Source organism: Branchiostoma belcheri, unplaced genomic scaffold (genome assembly GCF_001625305.1).
Source record: "Branchiostoma belcheri isolate BF01 breed outbred unplaced genomic scaffold, Haploidv18h27 scaffold11, whole genome shotgun sequence".
Taxonomy (NCBI): domain Eukaryota; kingdom Metazoa; phylum Chordata; class Leptocardii; order Amphioxiformes; family Branchiostomatidae; genus Branchiostoma; species Branchiostoma belcheri.
Genome location: NW_017802491.1, coordinates 3,180,931 through 3,204,276, shown reverse-complemented (window position 1 = coordinate 3,204,276; position 23,346 = coordinate 3,180,931). Strand labels below are relative to the sequence as shown.

At 41.5% G+C, this 23,346-nt stretch overlaps 6 protein-coding genes across 6 annotated transcripts in view; 3 read left to right on the top strand and 3 right to left on the bottom strand.

Moving 5' to 3' along the window:
- LOC109482012 (sorting nexin-14-like) overlaps positions 1-4,600 on the top strand; it is an 11,690-nt gene extending 7,090 nt beyond the window's left edge. The window contains exons 20-32 of the mRNA XM_019784652.1: positions 7-32; positions 597-699; positions 1,013-1,053; positions 1,220-1,290; positions 1,443-1,491; positions 1,721-1,838; positions 2,056-2,149; positions 2,450-2,520; positions 2,840-2,870; positions 3,120-3,184; positions 3,327-3,418; positions 3,637-3,690; positions 4,210-4,600. Of these exons, the coding sequence (XP_019640211.1) occupies positions 7-32; positions 597-699; positions 1,013-1,053; positions 1,220-1,290; positions 1,443-1,491; positions 1,721-1,838; positions 2,056-2,149; positions 2,450-2,520; positions 2,840-2,870; positions 3,120-3,184; positions 3,327-3,418; positions 3,637-3,690; positions 4,210-4,236 (842 nt within the window). The 3' untranslated portion in view covers positions 4,237-4,600. The remainder of the gene's footprint in view (positions 1-6; positions 33-596; positions 700-1,012; positions 1,054-1,219; positions 1,291-1,442; positions 1,492-1,720; positions 1,839-2,055; positions 2,150-2,449; positions 2,521-2,839; positions 2,871-3,119; positions 3,185-3,326; positions 3,419-3,636; positions 3,691-4,209) is intronic.
- On the bottom strand, positions 4,152-14,589 carry LOC109485245 (ribosome biogenesis regulatory protein homolog). The gene is made up of 12 exons (XM_019788704.1): positions 14,268-14,589; positions 13,637-13,748; positions 13,436-13,474; positions 12,874-12,975; positions 12,599-12,677; positions 12,335-12,442; positions 11,014-11,060; positions 10,841-10,906; positions 10,453-10,494; positions 5,424-5,522; positions 5,208-5,242; positions 4,152-4,845 (listed from the first exon to the last, which is right to left on the bottom strand). Exons 1-12 carry the CDS (start codon positions 14,417-14,419, stop codon positions 4,662-4,664), a joined length of 1,065 nt encoding a protein of 354 aa, XP_019644263.1. The 5' UTR covers positions 14,420-14,589; the 3' UTR covers positions 4,152-4,661.
- A 454-nt stretch (positions 14,590-15,043) lies between these two features.
- On the top strand, positions 15,044-15,956 carry LOC109485719 (histone H2A-like). Its single transcript, XM_019789387.1, has one exon. The coding sequence runs from the start codon at positions 15,113-15,115 to the stop codon at positions 15,488-15,490; it is 378 nt and encodes a 125-aa protein (XP_019644946.1). The 5' UTR covers positions 15,044-15,112; the 3' UTR covers positions 15,491-15,956.
- A 229-nt stretch (positions 15,957-16,185) lies between these two features.
- Positions 16,186-21,236, bottom strand: LOC109485941 (CDP-diacylglycerol--glycerol-3-phosphate 3-phosphatidyltransferase, mitochondrial-like). Its single transcript, XM_019789647.1, is given in 11 exon segments — positions 16,186-16,443; positions 16,849-16,931; positions 17,308-17,373; positions 17,723-17,882; positions 18,124-18,697; positions 19,060-19,242; positions 19,570-19,697; positions 19,939-20,082; positions 20,269-20,346; positions 20,487-20,676; positions 21,040-21,236. Coding segments are annotated over 11 exon segments (1,812 nt in total). The 5' UTR covers positions 21,126-21,236; the 3' UTR covers positions 16,186-16,323.
- A 310-nt stretch (positions 21,237-21,546) lies between these two features.
- LOC109485823 (histone H4) lies at positions 21,547-22,301 on the bottom strand. The gene has a single exon (XM_019789506.1). It carries the CDS (start codon positions 22,243-22,245, stop codon positions 21,934-21,936), a length of 312 nt encoding a protein of 103 aa, XP_019645065.1. The 5' UTR covers positions 22,246-22,301; the 3' UTR covers positions 21,547-21,933.
- Positions 22,302-22,855: 554 nt separating this feature from the next.
- The window catches only part of LOC109482004 (histone H3-like centromeric protein CSE4), a 3,480-nt gene continuing 2,989 nt past the window's right edge, over positions 22,856-23,346 (top strand). The window contains exon 1 of the mRNA XM_019784642.1: positions 22,856-23,281. Within this exon, the coding sequence (XP_019640201.1) occupies positions 22,879-23,281 (403 nt within the window). The 5' untranslated portion in view covers positions 22,856-22,878. The remainder of the gene's footprint in view (positions 23,282-23,346) is intronic.

The following is a 23,346-nucleotide window of genomic DNA, read 5'->3' as shown; positions in this document are numbered from 1 at the left end:
CCAAAATAGCCATCTTCGAAAAGTGGTTGCAGGTATTGCAAAATAGACCATGCACTTAATTATTGCTTTACAAATTATGTCAAGATTTGATATGTCAAGAGTGGCAAGAGTACCCATGCATGCTCAGGACAGGGCAAGTCAAACAGTAATATCATGATTGAATTGTAACATAGGTTCTATACTCATAATGTACAGAGTTATTGGAAACTTGAAAGACCCCAGCCTGTTTCTAGGAACTGTGGATAGAAATTGTCTTGATCTGATCAGCACATTATTGAATGGGCGTAATCTCTGAATATTCACAAGACTTCACAATTTGATTATGATTCTCAGACAATCAGCAGAAATGAATACAGTCAAGAGTTTGATGTAATATCAAAATGTCTTATTTATAATATGCTAACCTTCTCAGAAATATTAAGGTCATTGTATGTGACTCATACATGTCAGATATAGAGGATTAAAAGGATAAAGAAAAAGAAGGAATGAATGAAAAAACAAGGAATATACAGGTCCTATCCAGGTAACATGTTTACCATTGGTCTACACATGAGAAGTAGTGCTGTCTTATGTGACCTTGCCTGTGTGTTGTGTAGATGTTGCTGACCAAGCCAGCACTGAGAGGCAGTGAGCTGCTGCACAGTTTCCTGTCACCAGGGCCAGAGTTCGAGACCAGGCTGCTCCCAGATGTCAACATTGGTACAAACTCTTAGTCATTAAATCAAGGCCAACATCACACACTGATTCACACCTTGACATTCCTGAAATCATGAACTATAAATATATATTGTATCTGTTCTTGTTCTTATGCCTATGTTCTTATGTCTAGAAATGTTACAGATTTGGAAATGTTAATTTAGCTTACCAATTTATCTGCATCCATTTCTATATTACCCGGAATAGATTTTAACAATCTAAAACAAAACAAAACAAAACAAAACAACATGTACATGTAATTGAATTTTGATGCTTCGCAGTACTGGTAATCAGTGTTCTGTTCCTTTTGATACAGGTAAAATGTTGAAGTCAGTTCCAAACAAACTTGTTAAGGAGGTAAGTGAGCTTACATCTGTATAGAAACTGACTTTCCAAACTTTTTCATGCCAATATGTTGCATATATAGGGAAACAAAAGTGTGCATATTTTCTTGTACTCTTTCACAAATATCTTAGTCCTTGTAACAAAACTGTCTTCTGACAACCTGAACTTTTTCTCACAGAAAGGACAGCACCTGGAACCTTTTCTACAGGCTTTCCTGGCTTCCACAGAGACAACCAAGCCACGGCAGAGGTATGGTCTACATGAACTCGTGAATTCGGTGCAGGGAATGTAACAAACCTACCAGGCTGTACTTTGTTGTGCATTTACTAGGAAGCAAACACATTTTCTGCTTCTGATCAGCACATTGGTAATATGTTCTCCTTACATTTCCTCTCTTGCAGCAAACCAGATGTAATTGAAGAAAGTCCCAAGGACAAAATGGAGAGGAAGGTATTGTAGTCATTCTGTATTTGAATAATCATTAATTTGAAAAAAAAAATTTAAGATTTTTATTTGAAAGTGGCGCTTGACTGAACAGTAAACATTCATGTAAGTTTAATTTCTATTACTACAGCACTGGTTATAGAGATACATCTTTAGAAGTTATAGGTAAACTGCATTTCCACAAGTCCTGCTTAGAAATACTAGTAAGTCAGTATTCTTACATCACTGTGTGCAGATCTCCTACCCGATCTATGGGAACAATGCTGCTGGTTTGGTCAGCATCCACAACACAGAGCCAGCCGGGCTGCAGGTCAGGGGCCTGCAGGGGGCTGCAGACTTCCTCCTGTACATAGGTCAGTTTTATTAGCACAATGTACTAGAAACAACCAACTTAGAGTAGGTATTGTTCTGTTTCTTCATGTTGCGGGTAGTAGATGTTTCATATTTCCATCTGAAAGTGTTCAAAAGTTTCACACAGGAGAGTCTCACACAGATGTTATTGTTTATAAGACATTAGTAGCATAGGAGGCCATCATTAACATTCTGCTTTTCACACTATTTTTTCCGCAGCACGAACTGTGTACAAGGTCCCAACGTGGTTCCATCATGTTGCCATGTCAGCCCGAATCGTCGGTAAACATGCACTAGAGGGTTACCTGGACAGGTGAGAACTGTGATTCCTTTCTGTAGTTATTGCTGTCATCTGTGTAAAATTAGGTAGCGTATCCTTGTGAAGGGGCTAAAATCTGTATTACTGTATGTGTGTATTACTGTAGGACAAACAATAGCCTGAATGAAATTTAAGTTTGCAGCAATAGTTACCCTTGCTAAGAGACTGATAGGTGATAATGTGAAGATGTTAGCCAGATCATAGAGAGAAGTAATGCACCTTTGCCTTACACCATGCCATCATGCTGTGATTGATGAAATTATTCATATTTTCCATTGGTCCCGTCCTGTGCAGCTATCTTGCAGGCAAGATAGAGCAGGTGAAACAGGAGCACCAGGTGGTGGGACTCATCCACTTACTCCGGGGTGAGTCTTACTACAGAGTAAGATACTGCTACAGTGTTACATGTACATTTTGTATTTAATGATGAATGGACTTGTTGATCATAAAGAGATGGGTCAGGTTTGGATCAAGGTTTAATATGAATCTCCAGTTAAGTTTGTGCTACCTTTCCATTTCTTAATATATGATGGGCAGATGCTTTGTGTATAACATACTGCACACCGATGTAAGGAAACTGTCCAAACTACACAAGCATAACATCCTACTGAAATACATCTCAAGTGATCAACTAGAGTATGCTACAGCAGTGTTTCTGTAATTGTTGCCTCCATCACTTTTCAGATGTGCTGTTCTTTGACAACGACCCTCCCAGGTAAGGTGCTTCCCTTCTCCGCATCTAGTTGAGAATCATGCTTACTTATTTCAGCAGCATATGGGAAATCAATTTAGGGCTATTCTGTAACAGTATTTCATTTATGCATCTTTCATTGGCATTTATTTTGGCATTATGTAATACATGTAACTGTGTTGAGTACTAGTATTGTACATATATGTGGGCCCAAGGGGCCACCGCTGATGGTAATTTGAATAAAGTCTCAAAATCTTTGCTTCCCTTACACAGAACTGATGAAGACAAAAGAGTCCGGGCTGAGGAGACACTGAAGGAGATGAAAGCTTTCTTGCCAAGTGAGTTTCCTTATGAGGAGGATCCCCAATAATGGACAGAGCTAACCTGTTATGTTTCAAATGGTTAATTTTTCTACATAATCCAAGGTTATACTACTGTAAATTTGGCAAAAATTAACTGTTTACACTTCACCCTACACAGAATTGTTCGTGATGGTGATTGGAGCTGAGAGGCAGCACATTGGGACCAAGACCATATTTGATGCCCTTCAGAAGCCCAGACTGAATAAGCAGGTACTACAAGGCCTACTATTCCCAAACCACATGTTTGTAGTTATATTTCTTGCAAAGCCACATACATCTTTAACCTACTGTAGCACTGTAATGTTCTTTGAAGATTTTGTTACTCCAGAATCCAGATAGCTAAAATCACTTGCCAGTAGTTGCAAATTATGTTTTCCTTTTGGAGAGTTTTGTGACTATTGCCTGATTTTGTGCCTGTTCTGTTTCAGCTGGGGTATGTGTTACTTGACCTTGCAATACTGGAATTCTTTCCAGAAATCCAGGTAAGCACAACTGACCTGAGTGTTCACTTTAGACATTAAGTGCACGAAACTGTTCCTTCTGCAACTTTCACAAGACTTGTGTGGCGGAGGCGGGTCCCTCGCCCAGTTCAAATCTGGACTGGCGAGGACCCTGCTGCATTGAGTCGCCCCTACACGTCTTGTATATATGTATATATATATGTCCTACTAACACACTAAATGCACTGTCTTGTCCTTTACACCAACAGACTCAGTTATTTACGTTCCGTAGTGTCCCCTCCTTTAGTTACCCTTGTTTTTACTTGTACCGGGCACTTCTTTTGTAATTAACAACATGTGCAGCTGCTAGTAATCCAATGTAAATTGGGCTCAGCAGTACTTAAGATGATGAAGACTTATGGAAACAACAAACTCCATGTTTACATGTCTGATGTTTTTTATTTGAAATTTAGTAGGTCAGTAACCATAGGATAAAGTAGTGATCCATAATGATAAATTCCTTTGTACTTACTTAACTAAGTTTCCTCTTTTTCCCCCCAGGAACCATCTGACACAACTGGCAACTAAAAGTTCTAAACTTGTTCTGTAACAATTTGGAAGGGAACCGAATATGTAGGCTCGGGGATGACAAAAGCTGGATGCAACCATGACTGTTAATGTTATGTCAAGGACATTATATTGATACTTGATTATTCCAGGGTACAAATCATGTCTAAACTAGAACTTACTTATTGAGTACATGTATATGTGGCGTGACACTTGTGCCAATGATATCTAGATCTATTTATAATCAGATCAAAAATACTTCTCTCTCAGTGTCAGTTACATTGTGAAGCAATAATGAATACAAAATAGAACTCTCTATTCATGCATTTGTGATTGACATATTCTGTGAAAGTATGTACGGTAGAAAATAAAAACAAATATTTGTGATTCAATTGGATCTTACTTGAAAGAAAAGTCTATGACCTATAAACTGTATAAACTTTTCACTATCTGCCCTTTCCCTTCCCTTTGCCCTTACCCATCTTTCCTTTTCCCTTTCCTCCCATTCCTTTCTGCCCCTTCCCTTTTCCAGCTTTGCCCTTTTTCCCAAAACCACCGGCTCCCTTTTTCCGAGGAGGTCCCCGCCTGTTCTTCACTTTGCCACCTCGTTTTCTCCTCTCGTCTGAAGCACTGAAGATTAAACAGACAAAAGATCAGTTTCCTAATACACTGTACATGGACTTCTGAAAAAAGTCTTATACTGGTGTTTTTAGTCTGGTTACTGCCTTACTCAGTTTAAAGTAGCACCCAAGGCAAGCTTGATACAATTTTACAACAAAAGTCAACCTTTTCAAGAAATACTGGTTTTTGCATACTATTTGGCTAAAAACGCTCTCCATATCTCCAAGTGTCAGGGCATATGACAGTGAATTAAGGCAGCATGTGCTGAGGGCAAACTATGTAATTCATTTGGTGAAAATGACTTGATCACGATTTTTATACACATTCCATTCTCCTGAGAGCATAGACAAAAAATTACTCAGCAAACTTACTCTTGGTCTTGCTGGATTATCACCCTGTTCACGGCCTGGAAGGAACAGAATGTGTCAATATTGAAGTTCAAGTTACACAGAGTCTCACTGTGGTCAACAACAACCTATTCCAACTCTACATTGCTTTACACTGAGACATTTACATCAGTGATAGAATAGCGACTTGCAAGCTTTCTTACAGTACCCAAACTTCAAGCCTTACTGGATTTGTTTTACCTTTGTGATGTCCAGTTTAGGCTTCTTGTTCTCCATGACATTGATGATGTTCAGCTGTTGCTCCTTCTCTTTCTTGAAGTCACCGATGGCTGGTTCAAACTGACCAGAATAGAGAAAAAGTGTCGCTTCAGACAGGAAATTCAACAAGCAAGCAACAGACCATTTTCATGGGCCTCAGACAAAAACCTAATCTTCACACAAGTTGGATGAAATTTTACTATTAATGCTGACCCCAACCAAGGACATTATACATGACATTGTGTCCTTGATCTGACTGAAATAACAGATTTATGGCAGAAACAACAACTTAGTGCTAAGCAGAATAAGTAGCATCACTTGTCTACCTGAATACTTAAAACCTTACCTGGCAGAGAAACCAATGAAAGTACTAGTACATTATTACTTGATGCTGTCAGAGACAGAGAGCAACATATTTTGCTTGGCACATCTTCATGTGTAACCCTTTACTACTTTAGCAAAAAGGCAAAGAATCAGCATTGTTGACCAGTACTTGTAACTTCAAAAATAAACCTTACAATTATATGTATACATTTTGAACATGTATACATTTTGCATTAAGTGGCATTGCCTTTACTTTCTGTATCTCTCCAAAGTAGATGGTGACTATAAGTCTTTTTAAACAGTTCTTCCTACAAGAACATGCTATGATAAGAAAACTGCCCACACGTGTGTCCTTCAGTGACCCAGACCAATCTGAAAGTCTACAGTAAACACCTACAAATTGCTTCTTTGGTCTTTCAAATTGCTTCTTTGGTCTTTTAAATTGCTGCTTTGGTCTTTTACCAAAAGAGACCTCTTAATTATATTGTTTGATTTCTGTTTGTGCAACGTTCTAACAAACACCTTGAGAATTCAGACAATAAAGGTTTGATCTCTGAATACACTAAATGTCATTTCATGCATTTAAACGGGAGTCCAGACAAGCAACCTCACTGCAACAAAATTCTGTCACCACACGATGTCAAGTCATTTGTATGACGCGCCAGAGTCCGTCCGTTTGTCCCAAACAACAACAGACAGCTGCAGACAGACCGATAAAGGAGGACAAACTCATGTGATGTCAGGAAGTTGTTACAAGGAGGCTGAAACCGTCACCATCACAGGTCTACACACATGCACGTCTACAGACGACCAGGAAGATTATAATGGCCCGATGGAGATGGCTCCAACCAGGAGACAAGGCATGGCCAGGATGACAAGCGGCTGCCACAAAAGGGCAGAAAGTCACTATGATGAAGCAAAGACAGTTGCTACTCCACGTTCACATGCCCATACAGCTCACCATGTGTATGAGAACAGCTCAGAAGAGATGCCTCAAACCCTGCCACAAGGTACCCAATATACTGGCGGTACACCTAATCCCAGCAACCAGCCAGCAGAGATGGAGAGAGGTACATTGAACAAGAAATGCACAGCGAAAGGTAACATCTTGCAGTAAAATATCTGACAGAATATAATGGTAGCACTTTTTGCTAAAATTTGAGCATGCATCCTGTTCATGTGAAGCTTGAAAAATGTTAAAAAGAAGCTTGCTGAAATTTTCTTGCTGTTCCATAACTGTTGTGCACATAGTCATGAAGGGCACAATATCTGAATTTCAAAATACACATGTATTACTTTTAGTTCCTTGGTTTTAAAATGGCATTGGCTGTATACAGAGTATATACAACACTCCCATGCTGTATATTCTATATTCTTGCTTTGTTGGCCACAATTTTATGGCATTTCTATTTTACTGGGATATACATAATTTTGTCACAATTTACACCTTTCCCCTGGAGATAGATATTTAATATGTGTTTAGTCCTTGCATTCTGTATGTTTGTGCATGTTTTGGTCCAATTTGTAGTACTGGTAAGTTATATATTACATGTACATGTGCATGTGTATTGGAGCTATGTTGAACCTCGCTGTCTCTGCCCAGGTGACAGTTTGTAACATGGTGTATATAAAAAAAAAGTCTAGTTTTCCAGTCAAGGCTACACAGTGTACATTCTCTATGTATTTTGTGTTTGTGCATGTCCAGGCCACATCAGCAGGACCAGTAAGCTATGTGTGGGGATGGTCCTGGGTCTTGTCATCTCTGCCCTGGTGATAGCTCTAGTGTATCCATACATGGTCTCCCACCTACAACAGATGTTGGGCAGCAGGGTGAGTGAAAGCTGCCAATTATGTTGAGATTAAAAGTCCTTTCAATCCCTCTTTGAAGTTTTATACACCTTATTATATGGCCGGTTGCCATCAAGCCCCAGTATCAGTTTACAAGCATGTCTAATCCTCGGAAGAGGGGAACAAAAGACGATAAACCGGATAGTGAGTTGTAAGTAAGTACAACGTATTTGCACATCATGACACGTATGTATCCATGTATGTATGACATGAAAAAGGATATCCTACAACTATCAAAATATTAATTATGACATTTTATCCCATACAAAATACCTTACATGTATATCAAAAACATAAAAAAAATCAATTAAACATAAATTCAACCCACAAAAATACTTATTGTCAACTTTCTCCTGTCAGTCCAAAGACGAGGGCACCATGAATACACTCCTCCAATACATCTTGACCAAAATGGAGGCACCAGAATCGGAGAAGACAGAAGACACAAAGACAGCTGAGCCAGCTCTCCCTACCACGTCTGCTCCCCTGCCAGCAGCCAAACCTCCACCTCCCCGTCCCCCCACCACCCCGCTCCGTAACGGTGGACAACAGCCGCATCACGTGGCAAAGATCCAACACGTGAGACCAACTGACCACAAACCTGAACCAATCAGATCACATCAGCCCAGCTACAAACCTCAGCAGATCATCAAACCTGCAAAACGAACCAGGCGACCTTGCATCCCGCCACCCCACGATGCACTGCAAACCAACAACAATACAACACCCAGACCAATCAGGACCTGCCCGTTTACCACACCCCCACCACAAGGTAAGGTTACACTGTTGATGTACCTCTTCATGCAAGTTCAAACAATCTAAACTTTTCAAATTTTAGGAATTTGCTTCTCAGAATTTGAGACTGAGAACAATAGCTTCCCCAACTATTCTTTCTGGGTCAGTGTACTGCCAGCACAAATGCAGATGGGATGGGAAAAATTCCTTCATACAAATTCCTTCAAGCACAGTGCTTAATCAGATATTTCCTTCAGATGGTATCCTGGATGGTATCAGATGGAAAGTTGACATACAGTTTGTCAGTAGTAAAATGTACTTGCTGGCAGCTCACAGGGAAATTTATTCATGTTGCTTACAGAGCATGAACTTGTGGACTGCGATGATCTGTTCAAAAAGGGGTGGACTGAGAAAAGTGGAGTCTACGGCCTTCCTGAAAACCGAGACAACCAGTTTTCATCTGTCCTGTCCTGTGGAGTTGACAACAACATGGCCTGGACCATCATCCAGCACCACTCTAAAAGCAACCAAGCATTCTGCCGCGACTGGAAAGCCTACAGGAGGGGGTTCGGCATCGCGGGGAGCAACTACTGGCTTGGAAACGAATTCATCCATCAGATGACGAAGACCAAGTGCTACAAGCTCCAAATCCTGATGGAGGACTCAGATGGGATCATGAGACGTGCCGACTATGACTACTTTGCCCTTGACGGTGAATCTGACAACTACACACTGTGGCTAGGTGAGTACCAAGGTAACACAGGTGATGTTATGGGAGAATACAGCGGCAAGTCATTCCAAACAAAGGACAGAATTGCTGGCAAGAATAGCAGCACAGGTCTAGATCTTTGCCCAGGGGGCTGGTGGTCTGACTGGTTGAGTTTGTTGCATCTGAACGGCATACAACAATACCATAACATGGGTGAGGTGTGTGACAAGACCACATGGTGGAAAACATGGAAAGCAGCATGGAAGTCTCAATATGGCTACAATGCTTCCTTCCCATTCAGATTTATTGAAATGAGGATTTTACCAGTCAGGCCTACGAAAAAAATTGTTGTGTTTCCGTTTTCCCCACCGACCCTAACAAAAACCCGCCGACCCTAGCCTTTTTTTGATTTGACCAATGGTAATGCTATAAAATTTTTTATCTGAAATCTGAATTTCAAACTCTCTTAAGTCTGAAATGTTATTCAACCTATTTTTAGCTTTTTTCTTCAGTAGGTGAAATATATTTCCTCAAGCAAACAGGTGGATTGTTCCTTGAGACAGGCCCAATCCATTGTTAAACTTTATTTGTTGATCATGTTATCTGAAATCTGAAAAAAAAACTTTCAAAAAGAAAAGAAGAAAAACTGTAAGAGAGGGATGTGAAGACTCAATCCAGTCAAAACATTGTTCCTTGCTATATCATATGGCATAAGTGCTAGTGAATGTCGCGTGATTTAGCAAGATTTAGTCTCATTGAAAATAATGTAGCAGGCCTTTCTTGATTTATGGATTCTCAAATTGTAGTCAAGCAGGCAAGCAGAAATACCGTTTGAAGCAGAATGATTGTATAGTATTCAGTAGAGAAGATGTACCATTCAATAGACAAATCAACTTACAAAATGTTACATGTTTTTAACAGTTACAGTGTCTATGATTATGATAGAATCGCCCTATAGAAGTGACTGAAATAGAAAAAGTGTGCTAGTAGTGCCCTAGCATCATTTTATATAAAGGTGGTAAGATACACTGTGCAAAACACAGAAGTAAGAAGTATCAATGAATATGTTTAGAGGAAAAGGCTACACCACCACCTATATTTTCAACTTTGTATATACATGTAGTTGTGTGCCTTCAATGGCCAAACCCATTTTTTGTACCCCTCCCCCAATATTTTTCTGGAATAGCCTCAAGGTAGTGGTTGATTATAACAATCTTAATTAGAAAACTGCAGGAGAAACATACTAAGAAGCTTTGTACAAAATATTAATATGAATGGATCACTTTAAAGGATTTCAGTATGTGTAGAAATGTACATGCACACTGAATAACTACTAGTATCATTTTCCTATAAGTACTTGTAGTACAGGACACCATTGATTCTTGTATGTCTTACCTTTCTCTTCTTCCCTACGTGTTTTGCTTCTTTCTCTTTAGGCTGTAAACAGAGAATGTTAATTTCAGTGAATCTTCACACAAATAAATTCTACAGAAACTTCTTCTCTCAACATCAAGTTGAATATGTCATTACTACATTGCATATTGCAAATAGCTTGAAATTATTTGATTATGACAAAAAGAGAGATCTATATCCCTCATGTCCCTCTTTACTTCACTTCTATTGAACAAGGTTGGTTGGTACTGAAAAGTTTAATGCAAACACAAATAAACCATACTTTAAATCACCTGTAAAGCCTTGGTTGACAGATAAATTGCTTCACATAGTTACATCTTCATGTATTTCAAAATGTACAGAAAATTTCCAGAGTTGTAATACTACCCACCAGTTTCTCTGTAAACTTCCCTAGTGATGCAGTAGACTTCTTGGCTAGATGGAGGGCCAATCCAACCTGTAGGAAAACAACTTCAGTCATCTACTAAAACGAAATCTGATGCAACATGAAAAATATAGACGAGCAAAAAGTTAACTTTGGAGTGAACAATGTTTTACTCCTACCTCTTCCTTGGAAGGTTTCTCAGTGGGAGTGAGTCCAACTCCTGGAACTGCAGGGGGAAATGAAGGGATGCTTCAGAACACCGTACAACTCCACAGTACTTAGTATTCAAGAGTAATAAGTTGGGGTGCAATTACAAGAGAGAACTGAGAAGTGTTCAGTGGTGCAGAACAGAGCAATTAGGTGCTTTTTAGGGGTGCACAGATTTGCACCTGTTCTTGCTACAGCAGGGGACATGGGCTGGGCGCCCTGTGAAATAAGACAGCAGGGGTCTGTAATCGCTTTATGGAATAGACTTATCAATATGTCAAATGATAGAATTACAAAACAAGTATTCTTATGGGACTTTCAAAACCATGGCCCCTGGAGTAGAAATGTCCAGGATATATTCTGTAAAGTTGAGCAAGAACATGTTTATCTTAACACATTGAGGGGTGACATTAGGCAAATTAAAGGGAAGCTTTTTTGACTTATACAAGCAAGACTGGGCAACCAAAGTACTTTTGAAACCTAAACTTAGAACATATGCTCTGTTTAAAGATACTTACTGTATAGAAAAATATGTAACTATGTGTCTCCCCAAACGCCAAAGATCATTGTGTGCGCAGCTGCGAGCTGGTATTTTACCTATCAATATTGAAACTGGACGGTACCAGGGAATTCCTGAGGAAAGTAGAATGTGTACCATGTGTGACTTGGATGAAGTAGAAAACGAAACACATTTTCTTTTTTACTGTCCCTTTTATGACGATCTTCGAGAAAATATGTTTCGTAAAATTTATACAAAATCACCTGACATCATATGGGAAAGAGATGAAAATAGAATTAAGTGGCTCTTTAACGAGGGTGTATCTGACCTAGCAACTTTCATTTATCGAGCGTGGGGGAAAAGAAGAAAATACCTGTATTCATAACACATCAACAGTTCTCACCTTTTGTTACTTCTACACATTTGTTTTCTCTTATTTATATTTGATTTACCTTATGTACTTGTATTTATTTTGTGAAATCTTGGTTCTTTATCAAGTTTATGTACAGATTTGTTTATTTGCATTTATGATCTGTTATGAGTTCACTCTGTTCTGCTTAATTGTATATAGCCTAACTTTATTTGTGTTCACATTTTGTTTGGATTCTGTACCTCTGTTTCTCTGTTGTTTATGTATTATTTATTCTCAAACGGTGTCGTATAAGCCCACACGGGCTGGGCGTGGTATGCGCACGACACGAAAATAAAGTTTCATTCATTCATTCATTCATTCATTCATACAAGATATACAATTACAAGATATATGGACTGTTACTATGAAGAAGTTGTCACACCTTTAGACTTGGTTGCCCTGGCAATGTTGCGGAGACGCTGCAGCTCGTTCTTGGCTATCCGCTCCTTCTTGGCCTTCATTCTCTTCTCAAACTGGTCCTCATTTGGGTCTGCAAAAATAAAGTGAAACATCAACTACAAGCAATTACATGTACTTCAAATAAAACCAATCAACACACAGACCCAACAAGCAAAAGTCCATACAGGGATGTCTCAAAACAAATCTACCCATTGGGTTCAGTGGTACATGATAACCAGCTTCTCACCTGCATTACCAGGAACTTCAATGACCCAGTCTTTTGTGTCGTCATTGGCTCTCTTATAACCCCACCTGGGTCGCCATTCCTAAAGAAACAAACACAACAGTCAGGGTTATCTATCATAACTACTAATGTTGGTCACCTGAAGGACATTTATGATTATAATGTCCTTGGTCTCCTCAACATATGTAATAACAGTTACACTATAACAGAAAAGTCACCTACAGCACAGTGCCTTCTCTCAAACATGTCCACACACCACATCACGATGGTTCTCTCACCTTTGACTCCTCATCCCAAACCATTCTGCCCTTCTTTCTCTTCTGTATACCCTTCAGCAGGGCATACTGCTCCCATCTGGTCGGAGGTTTGGCCTTGGGAATCTGGAAGAGAAAAACACTGATGAAACAATGTTGCAAAGCTTTAAATACTAGTATAGACACTTCTCATATGATTCTGATAAACATAACAACAGTACAATGGAGGGGTTTTTTTTTTTTTTTTAAATTGCAACAGTGCAATACACGCGGAACAAAGGCAGCTGTTACTGGTGTTGCTGGTGTTGTGTCCCGCACATAGAAACGAATACTGTACAGACGATACTCATTTTCACTTGAGTCTAGTGGGGAAAGTCGTGTAAAGTGCCTTTCCCAAGGGCACAAGATCGGTGGCATGTCAGGACTCGAACCCGGGACCTCTTGATTCCGAGTCGCGCACGCTGCCGTTGCGCCACACGACCCCTGTGTTGACAACTGCCCTGCCATAAGTGTGCACCCCCTCTCAGTAATACCCCATTTAAGGGTTGTTTGAGGGTAACCAAGAAGAAGAGGAAGAAGAACTTACAGGTTTTTCTCTCGGCAGAACAGTCGTGGTTTCAGGGAGCTGAAAAGTAGCCATTAGCAATTTAGAAATTGATACATGTACAAGACAAATTTCTCACGAATCTCTTTGATAAACTGACTCTAATGCACAATCAATAACAGTCATCGACTCGTAAGTCATATCATTAGATTGGCGCTACCAAAGAGTGGAGTACATGTGTACCTTGACACAGATGGCCTCCTCCACCCTCTCAGTGGGCAGCTTCCAGATGGCATTAAACAACAGCTGGGTGTTGTCTCTGGCCTGGGACTTCAGGTAGGCCTCCTTGTCAGCTCTGATATACATACAGGGCAGTCTTTACACAACTTCAATATACACTAGCACAATTACAGTTGGTTAGTACTTGGTAAAATTACTTCATAATGCTTGTAAGGATTTTTGTACTACTCTCTATTTAGTGTCCTTTACTTGGTCAGTTAGCACTGTTACATTACTATTGTTGTGTTTGCACCTGTTATAGAACCAACTACACGTGGTTTCGAAACCAGTTGCTCATGTTGGTGAGATTACATGCTGAGATTAAAGTTTTTAAAAAAATTATTCTTTTACTGATATGGTATGCCACATTTGCTTCACTCTCTCTAGTATAAGCCTTGTCCCTATGCATGTACGTCTAAACTGAGAGGTGTAACTCTGAGAATCGTATAGCCGTGACGTTTTGTGTAGAGAAGAGACACACGCACGTATTATGTGATCAACCTGAAGGATATCTGAAGGATTTACCAGCCAGTCGCATGACCACGCTTGCCCCCCTCCCCCTTTAAACATAATTGTAACCTTTTCGCAGTCTTACCTGAACTTCTTCAGTTCCAGCGGATTTTGGTCAACTGTCAGAAGGTTTCCCAAGTCCAACTGTGGTTCAATATCTTTCTGTACTTCTATGGTTTTGTATTTAGAAGCCTGTTTTTGAGTCACGCTTTCCAACACGTCTTCCACCGTCGCCATGATGATGATGATGATGAAATCAATAGGTAAAAAGCGCCACCTAGAGGACGGTGACAGGATAGCAGATAATCAATGTAGATCAGAACGGACCTTTCGCAATGATCAACCAACCTCTGCTGGGGTCCTCGGAGTTGCTATTTTCAGAAAAGCTAACTGCTGCATAGTAACCTGACGAGCACGAACAACTTGAAGGTGGTATGATTTATCTTGCTGAAGCTATGTAATACAGAGTGAATAGAATGTATGACGTTTTTAAAAATACAATATCTGTGCAGTTTTTTGCCGCCACGATTCCTCACGCTACCCAATTTACCTAAAATATGGTGTAAAGTGTGTTAATTTAATGTTGCCACAGACGTCACACAATAACGTCATACTAAGCCGCCATATTGAAGCTGAACCAGGAACGCAGCCCTGAAATAGCTGTTGAGACGATTCTTTACCATATGCAAATTTCGGGATCCTGGAGTTGGTATTGCGGACGTGATCGGAAGCAGATATCTTTGCATTGATTGGTTGTTGACTCCAAATCCTTAGATTTGATTGGTCTAGAAATCTTACAACGGTAATTGGTCGAAAATTTCATTTACTGAATCCGTCTGATGGGTATAAATATTTCTCTGCGACCGTTTTAGTCATTCGCCATCACAGATTTCTGTTGCGTGTATTCGTACTGAGACACATTTGATCACTATGTCTGGACGTGGTAAGGGAGGCAAGGCCCGTGCAAAGGCTAAGAGCCGATCATCCCGTGCAGGGCTTCAGTTCCCTGTCGGCCGTGTGCACCGTTTCCTGCGCAAGGGCAACTACGCCGAGCGTGTCGGTGCCGGCGCCCCGGTCTACCTGGCCGCCGTGCTGGAGTACCTGACCGCTGAGATCCTCGAGTTGGCCGGCAACGCTGCCCGTGACAACAAGAAGACCAGGATCATCCCCCGTCACCTTCAGCTGGCCGTCCGTAACGACGAGGAGTTGAACAAGCTTCTGTCCGGCGTGACCATCGCCCAGGGAGGTGTGCTGCCCAACATCCACGCCGTGCTCCTGCCCAAGAAGACTGCCGCCAAGTCCAGCTAGATCATTCCTTCGAGAACTGATCCCGGCCCTTTTCAGGGCCACCCACTTCCTCAAAAGAGAGCTATAACAATCACGGTTTCAAACAGTACTTGCTGTTGACATTTGCCTTGGTAGTCTGGTGTATTGTGTCGTGCCGACGAATGATGGAAAGTTGGGGCTAGCTTCTTAAGTAAACGCCCTTTATGCAGGTCATGGGCGAGGGCTTTTCAACATTATCACCTCCATAGGAGGACATGGATGAAACTGCCTAGGCATAGGGTGGGCAGGGTAGTACGCAAAGGCCACATGGTCTGGTAGATCAAGCAAGTTTTGGCTCAACAACAGGCTATTTTTTTCTTGGCTATACCAGTTATGGTAAGTGATGCCAGTCCAAGGCCGTTCCGCATCATGTTTTTTTTTCTATAAAATGATGTGTACTTTCACAACACACCCGAGGATTTTCAATAAAGATCTTGTTTTTAAATGATCATGTTTGGTCAAGTGGAGAGGTCTTTGCATCGATGAGTATAGGAATGCTGTTCATGGCTATCACCTTTGTTCAGTGTTTTCCCAACTGTAGAGAGAGACCAGTATGGGACTTGCAACAACCACAATCTTCCTGCAAATATTAAGTAAAGTACATTGTATACCATTAGTGTTACCTTTTAGAACCTTTGACAACCAACTATAACTCTTAAATCAAGGTGACAATGCAGTGGATTTTAATTGAGAACTGTATTATTTGTATGTACATGTACTTGCATCATGAATGCCACTTTTCTCCTAGAATTAGAATACTGTTCTGGCACTAGCAGTATGATAGGTTGATATGGGCAGCTCTCCATGTCTGTGCTTCAGAAGAAGTTTTTGATGACTCTAGTCAGAGCTTTGGCCCAGGTAGGAACTTGGCGATCTGGACGTTGGAAGGTTTCCTTGGTAACCACCTCTGACCCTTGGTACAGATGTCGTTGTTCCTGAGGTACAGTGGGAAGCACACCAATATTTAAGACATGACCAACCCAGGGTTTCTCAATATTGGCATGTGTGTGTTAAGTAAGAATGAATGGGAGGGAAGACAGGCACATCCACATGCAAACAATGACCTTCAGATTTCCTTATTCATTCAAAATACCATGGAGCTGACCACAACATGCTACCAGAAACAATCAGGACAGACAATTCTAATGAGTTCAATAGGTTATACTCTATACACCCTACTGTAACAGAGGAACCCAATGGGCTATCAAGGAGATTTAAAAACAATGGACTACAACTACATTTTGTACATCTACCTCAATCAATGTTCCCACCAAGCCGATTGATTATGTTACTGGGCTGATACAGACAACAGCAGTAACAACAGATGTTTTAGAACCCACCTGATGTAGCTGCTGGCGGAGAGTCCAGTTGTCCGTAACTATGGCCAGCTGAGCTTCTAGATCCCGGTGAACAGAACGGTAACCTGGGACAATAGATGAATATTTTTACATCCTGAAACAATTGAAGCCAAAGACAATTTCTGAATACAATGTATTTCCAAATGAAACAAGGAAAGCAAGGAACTGTATGTTCACTGTCCGCACTGAAAGCACGCTAATTCATCACTGAAGAAATTTCACTTTTATAGGGATGCCTCATCAACACAAATATCTAAGCAACAAGGTTCATTTACAAGTTAAGAATACTACAACACAGTACTAGTAACATACACGCAACCATATAGCCAACAGTACCACTAGGGCTGGGTACCAGTTTGGCTGAACCAGGTCCGACGCAGAAAAGCAAGAACGGAGTAAAAAAACACTAATTGATTATCAGGGTAGTCAAAAACGACTCACCAAAGTTTGGAGACCCGATGAGTGTGAGGGTGGGCAGGTCCTCCCCAGGGTGGTAGAACCACAGGCCTGAAAACAACATGTAGGACCTTCAAACAGTGCTGCATTACAATTTACAGACATCACAGATGATCAATCTGTCCATAAATTCAAAAACATAACAGCCATTTTGAGTATGGCCAAATTTGTATTTCTCATCTTAAAGAATCTTTCTGTGTTATGGGTATAAAATGTATTATGTGTGATAAATTTTGTTGTTGCAACCTGGGCTTCTTCATGATTCAAGACTTCAAAACAATTACATGTATATAACGTTTCCAATGCACAAGATTTTCTTCCATCCAAATATCTCACGCCACAGAACACACAGTTTGAAGAGTAACAATCACATTACTACAACTACATGGTGTGACCCCACCTTTCCCGTGGAATGTCCAGTTGGGGCGGATGTACTCCTGCAGCTGGATCCTGCCCTGCTGTGCCTGCCGCCACACCCGGCGATGGAACTCCCGAGCGATGTAGGTATATCCTGTGGGGATGCTGCCTGCAATGCCCTTGGCACCATAGAAACCATTCACCTGTCCAGGGGAGGGAACAGAGTTTGAGAGGCACCTATACAGAAGATATATGTGTATGTCATTGTGCATATTGCTCTACTACGGGGTAAAATTATCACTAACCATGTTTCTGACTTACAGACAGAAACATTTGTGTAACCTGGAGTTGTCTTCTGGCCTTGTTATGTAGTGGCCTTGAGTATACAAAAGGCAACCATAATGAAACATGTACATGTAAATATAAGCAGGATAGAGGGCTCACCTGAGGAGAGGCCATGAGGATATTGAAGTCAGCATCAGCCTGCAGCATGACGTTCATGTAGTCCTCTGTCAGGTTGAAGTAGCCTGATGCTAGCAGCAGTTCTGACTCCTTAGCAGCTGTCCGCAGCAGTCTCCGTGTGACCATTTCATCGTGCCACACTCCCAGAGGACCCATCTGCACCAGCGGGCAGATCCACGTGTCCACATAAATAGTCCGTTTCAGCTGCGTGAGGTTTGAACTCTCAGGATGCACTATTGTTTTCTCCTGAGTCTGAGTGTCGACCATGACCCTGGCTCCCTGTTGTATGAGCTGTTGTGTTTCTTCATCACTTTCCTCGTCTCCCTCCACCTCATGATGACTTGTATGTTCATCTCCATCTTGGATTTGGATAGTCCTTTCTCTGAGCTCTCTGGTCCAACCAATCACCTTCCTCCTGTGACGGAAGGGTGCATCTGTGAAGAAGGGATCTGCCAGTTTGGTAAAGTAGCCTGGCTTCAAAAGGTCCATCACTCTTCGGCGGGCCTCACTTTTGAACTTTTCGATGTCATCTGTGAAGAGATGGAAGAGATATCAACTGTGACCATAAGGCATTGCTATTTGTGTCATGTGATGTGGTTTTCATATAAGTTAGATGAGAGAGAAATATGCATTCTTCAAACAAGTAACAGATTCACATTTGATAGTTCCAGAGATTTCAAGCACTACATCATTTACCGGGTAGATTGCATTACATGAAAGTAGTCATTACATTTGTACAGCAGGAAGAACATATAGTAGCTACTCGTGAACACAATACTCTTCAATGTAATGAGGTACGTAGACAATTGCCATTATTTACATACACTTATTTAATGGTTACTTCATCTACACTGTTACAGTACAGATAAAGTAACCAGTTAAATAGGTAGATTAAGTGTGTGATATAGTAGCCCATACCTTTATAAGGGTTGGATATTGAAGCTGGGGTGCAGGCTGACGGAGTTGTCTCGACACAGTTGGAAGGAGAAGGAGGCAACACAGGACACCAAGTTTGCCAGCATGTTTGCCAGCAGGGGAATGTTGTGAAACACTACATAACGATCCTGCCGATTGGTGAAGTACATCTCACTCAAGTTGGCACTGAAGAAAAAGTGTTGTATACATATAATATCTAACATTACATGTATAGTAAAATGTATAAAAACACACTATTCAACTTTCAGATGACTGAGGTATTCATATTGATTATGGAGTTAGGCTGTAGGGATCTTTAAGAATGCTATAAGAATCCAGGAAAAATCTTGCAAGTAGAAAGATACAACTTCTTCCTCTTAATCTTATGCAAAGTGTCTAAAAGGAGATGCCTTGAACATGTCAGAAGTTAGGAGTGTTTCACAAGCTTCTGGTATCCTAAACATGCTTAATACATCCATTATATTACAACCAAATATATGGACCTGATCTTACCCACTCATGATGACGGAGTTGTCAGTGAGGTAGATTTTCATGTGTTGGAGACCGATAGTCTCATTGAACCGCTCTGGTACGACAGCCTTCAGCAGACCTCGCAGATCTGGGGTGTGATACAGGCTCACCTGTGTTGATAGGAAATATCTATCAACATCTTTGTAAACTACTTTAATCATCTATTGCCATAGATTCAACTAAGTTTCTTACATGATGTAACAAGTTAAAAATCTCTCCAAAAGAAACCAAGGTCTAAAGCAATACTACCTATGATAACTATAAATACTAATACTAACTGACAATTTACTACAATAAGTGAACACATTTATTTTCTTATAGATGTACAAATGTAGTACATAAGAGACTCACCTGTACTCTGTCTGGGAAGTTTTGTAGGAGAGGCAGCAGCAGAGTACGTGAGTTGTCCCTGCCACGGGAGCCACGGGTGTAGTCTAGAAGCACAGTCACCTGAAGGTCACTCGCTCTCTGTAGCTGCAGCTGAAGGGCTGCTACCTGACCATGGGATTCAACAAGGAGGGATACAGTTCAAAGTCACTCAAGTCTTGTAAACAGCAGGTGAATGGCATTGACGATTGTAACTAATACAAAACGAGAAATAACCTGGATAACAAACAGGAATAGATATCTTACAGTCATTGTTAACTGTTAAACAGAAACTGCCACAAAGGTTCTGCTTACCAGCTCCTGCTCGAGGGGTCCATTGCCCAGGTATAAAGAGGACAGCACTATTCTCTTCTCTGCTATCCATATTCTACCCTGCAAACAAATGGCACAGAACAAATCATGCAAATACATCCATACTAGTACTAATCATTCATATGACAGTTGAATTCCATCAAATATTTAGTAATAGTATATATAATAAATGTCTTGTTATGAGTAGGAAAACAGCTGACCTTGAGAACATTGAAGAATACTGTGGGATCATGCAGGACGGAGACTCTATCCCCTGTGGTTCCAAACACAGGGACGATGTCCCCCAGCCATGCAAAAGCCTCTGTCCTCTCCCTGCTGCTTAGTCTGCTCTGGCTACAGGAATATGGCGATGTGCTAAAACAGTTGCTTGGTCGTATACACCGACTTTGCCTGAAAAGGGATAAAAGTTGTACTTGAAGTCCACAGTACTGTAGTTAAAAAATTCACAAAGTTAAACAAAGAGAACTTTTTTCCTATACCTGTCATGAAATGTCTACATGTAAAATGCTACAACCTTTATCAGCAAATGATGTGAAAAGTTGTATCTTGTAGTAGGGAGAAGAAGAGGTAGAATGGTATGAATTTATGTGAAAAGCACATTTTAAAGTAAAAAGCATAACAAGTCAAGCTCTTGACCCCTATGCCATGCTTGGCTTCGTTGCGCAATAACAAGTAAAGAAGCTAAGTCTTAGTTTATTCTCACACTGTAGATTACAAACTATACAGTATCACAATGAATGTTGACTGCCTTACCGGATAGGTAATAATGATGAGCCTTTGGGACCCGTGTTTGCCAAACGACACAGCAACAACCGGACATTCAGTATGGGCAGCGCCATGTTGGGTTGCGACCTCTGACCTTTCTGAAGTGGGACGTTAAACTGGGCGATACCACTACATCATGAAATCTTAGACGCATGTGGCAAAGTTTGAAATCAAGAAACCACCATTGATTTTTTTCCCACCAAACCCTGGTGGGGAAAAAAATCAGTGCAAAAGAGAAACCCCGATAAAAAAAGCCTAATAACACGCTAAAAATACCCCCAAAACCCAAACCTCTGCTTGGAGAGTACAAATAGACAACATGCCAGATTTAAACCGGTTGGCTAAGACGAGACGTAAAAAGGAGCAGTCCAAACTGGACAAACGCCTGTACCCGTCCGAAGCTTTCAGTAGCCTCCAGGGCTCCTATGATTAGTATGAAGGCTCCGAGGCGGGTTGGGATTTTGATACAGCGTTTTGAAGAGTGGCCATGGTACATAGCCACGGAGAGAAGGTTCCATTCCTCCTCCTCAGCCTAGCTTACAAACTGGCATGGTACTAGTATCTGTTTGGCCAAGGTGCGTGTTATCCGTTTCCCGGGCCTGGTTATAACGAGTATACACTATGGACGACACCCAAGCTTATCTCGGACATACTGGTGGTTGTCTTCAAATCACGTCCAAGCCTTAAATTTCACTGTTTAATATGATCGATAGGAAAACAATTGCAGACCTTCCAAATTACTTAAGTAGCAAGGCAGATAGCACAATACATCACGGTATATGGATATCGTAAATTATAGCAAGTGACCAATAGGTTCTTTCTGGAATATGTGGTGGCCCTGAAAAGGGCCGGGTATTTAGTGCTTGGTTGCAAGTTAACACTCTAGCCGCCGAAGCCGTAGAGAGTGCGGCCCTGGCGCTTCAGAGCGTAGACAACGTCCATGGCGGTGACGGTCTTGCGCTTGGCGTGCTCGGTGTAGGTGACGGCATCACGGATGACGTTCTCCAGGAAGACCTTGAGGACGCCACGGGTCTCCTCGTAGATGAGACCGGAGATACGCTTGACACCACCACGGCGGGCCAGACGACGGATCGCGGGCTTGGTGATGCCCTGGATGTTATCACGCAACACCTTACGGTGACGCTTGGCGCCTCCCTTTCCGAGACCCTTGCCTCCTTTGCCGCGTCCAGACATGATTCCTGTTAGGATTCAGACGATGTGTCAGTATGTCGTTAGTAGGTTGCAAGTATCTCTATATTCTATAAGTACGGACCTCGGCGGAAAATGATTCCATGTGCAAGCCCAATCAACGTCCACGATAGTTGAAAGGACCAATGGCGTGGCACATAATTTGACCAATTACAGTAGCGAAGACAGTAACATTCAAGAAAAGGGGGTTGCACTTAACCATTAGAAATGACCAAAAATGCCTAAACAGTCAAAAACATATGATAAATTTTGATTAGATACAGTTTTAGGAACTATATTTAAATTACAAACATTATTTATTTGTTAGAACACATTTGATATCAGTTTATATCCATATTGTAGACCCTCTGATTGTTTGGGCTAGCCCAGCCATTAGCTGTCCAATCATGATAGTAGAATTTTTTAGTCCGCGACCTTGCTGCAAAAGTCGGATTCTGATGTTCACCCTTCGGTCCAATCAGGTAAAAGTACTTTATCCAATAGGGGATAAGATAAAAGGACCAATGACGTTGTTGTAAATTTCAAAACTGACCAATTGTAGCTAAGCCCGCGTATGTATAAATTCCAACAGTTACACTTAAGTTCATTCATCGACTTCATCACAGGAAGAAGGAAAAGATGGCACGTACCAAGCAGACCGCCCGTAAGTCCACTGGAGGCAAGGCCCCCAGGAAGCAGCTGGCCACCAAGGCCGCTCGCAAGAGCGCCCCGGCCACCGGAGGTGTCAAGAAGCCTCACCGTTACAGGCCCGGCACCGTGGCTCTCAGGGAGATCCGTCGTTACCAGAAGTCCACTGAGCTGCTCATCCGCAAGCTGCCCTTCCAGCGCCTGGTCAGGGAAATCGCCCAGGACTTCAAGACCGACCTTCGCTTCCAGAGCTCTGCTGTCATGGCTCTGCAGGAGGCTAGCGAGGCCTACCTGGTCGGTCTCTTCGAGGACACCAACCTGTGCGCCATCCACGCCAAGCGTGTCACCATCATGCCCAAGGACATCCAGCTGGCCCGCCGTATCCGTGGCGAGCGTGCTTAGATCGTAAGCCGAGACGTGAAACCCGGCCCTTTTCAGGGCCACCCACTCCTTCCAGAA

Bases quoted from the DNA above. Each gene is read 5' to 3' on its own strand.
- LOC109485245 (XM_019788704.1), bottom strand. From the start codon at position 14,419: ATGGCGACGGTGGAAGACGTGTTGGAAAGCGTGACTCAAAAACAGGCT. The intron at 12,976-13,435 runs GTAAGTTCTTCT...TTTCTCTTCCAG, and splicing joins TTCTGCCGAGAGAAAAACCT to ATTCCCAAGGCCAAACCTCC. The intron at 12,443-12,598 runs GTGAGAAGCTGG...TTATTTTTGCAG, and splicing joins TGAAGTTCCTGGTAATGCAG to ACCCAAATGAGGACCAGTTT.
- LOC109485823 (XM_019789506.1), bottom strand. From the start codon at position 22,245: ATGTCTGGACGCGGCAAAGGAGGCAAGGGTCTCGGAAAGGGAGGCGCC.
- LOC109485719 (XM_019789387.1), top strand. From the start codon at position 15,113: ATGTCTGGACGTGGTAAGGGAGGCAAGGCCCGTGCAAAGGCTAAGAGC.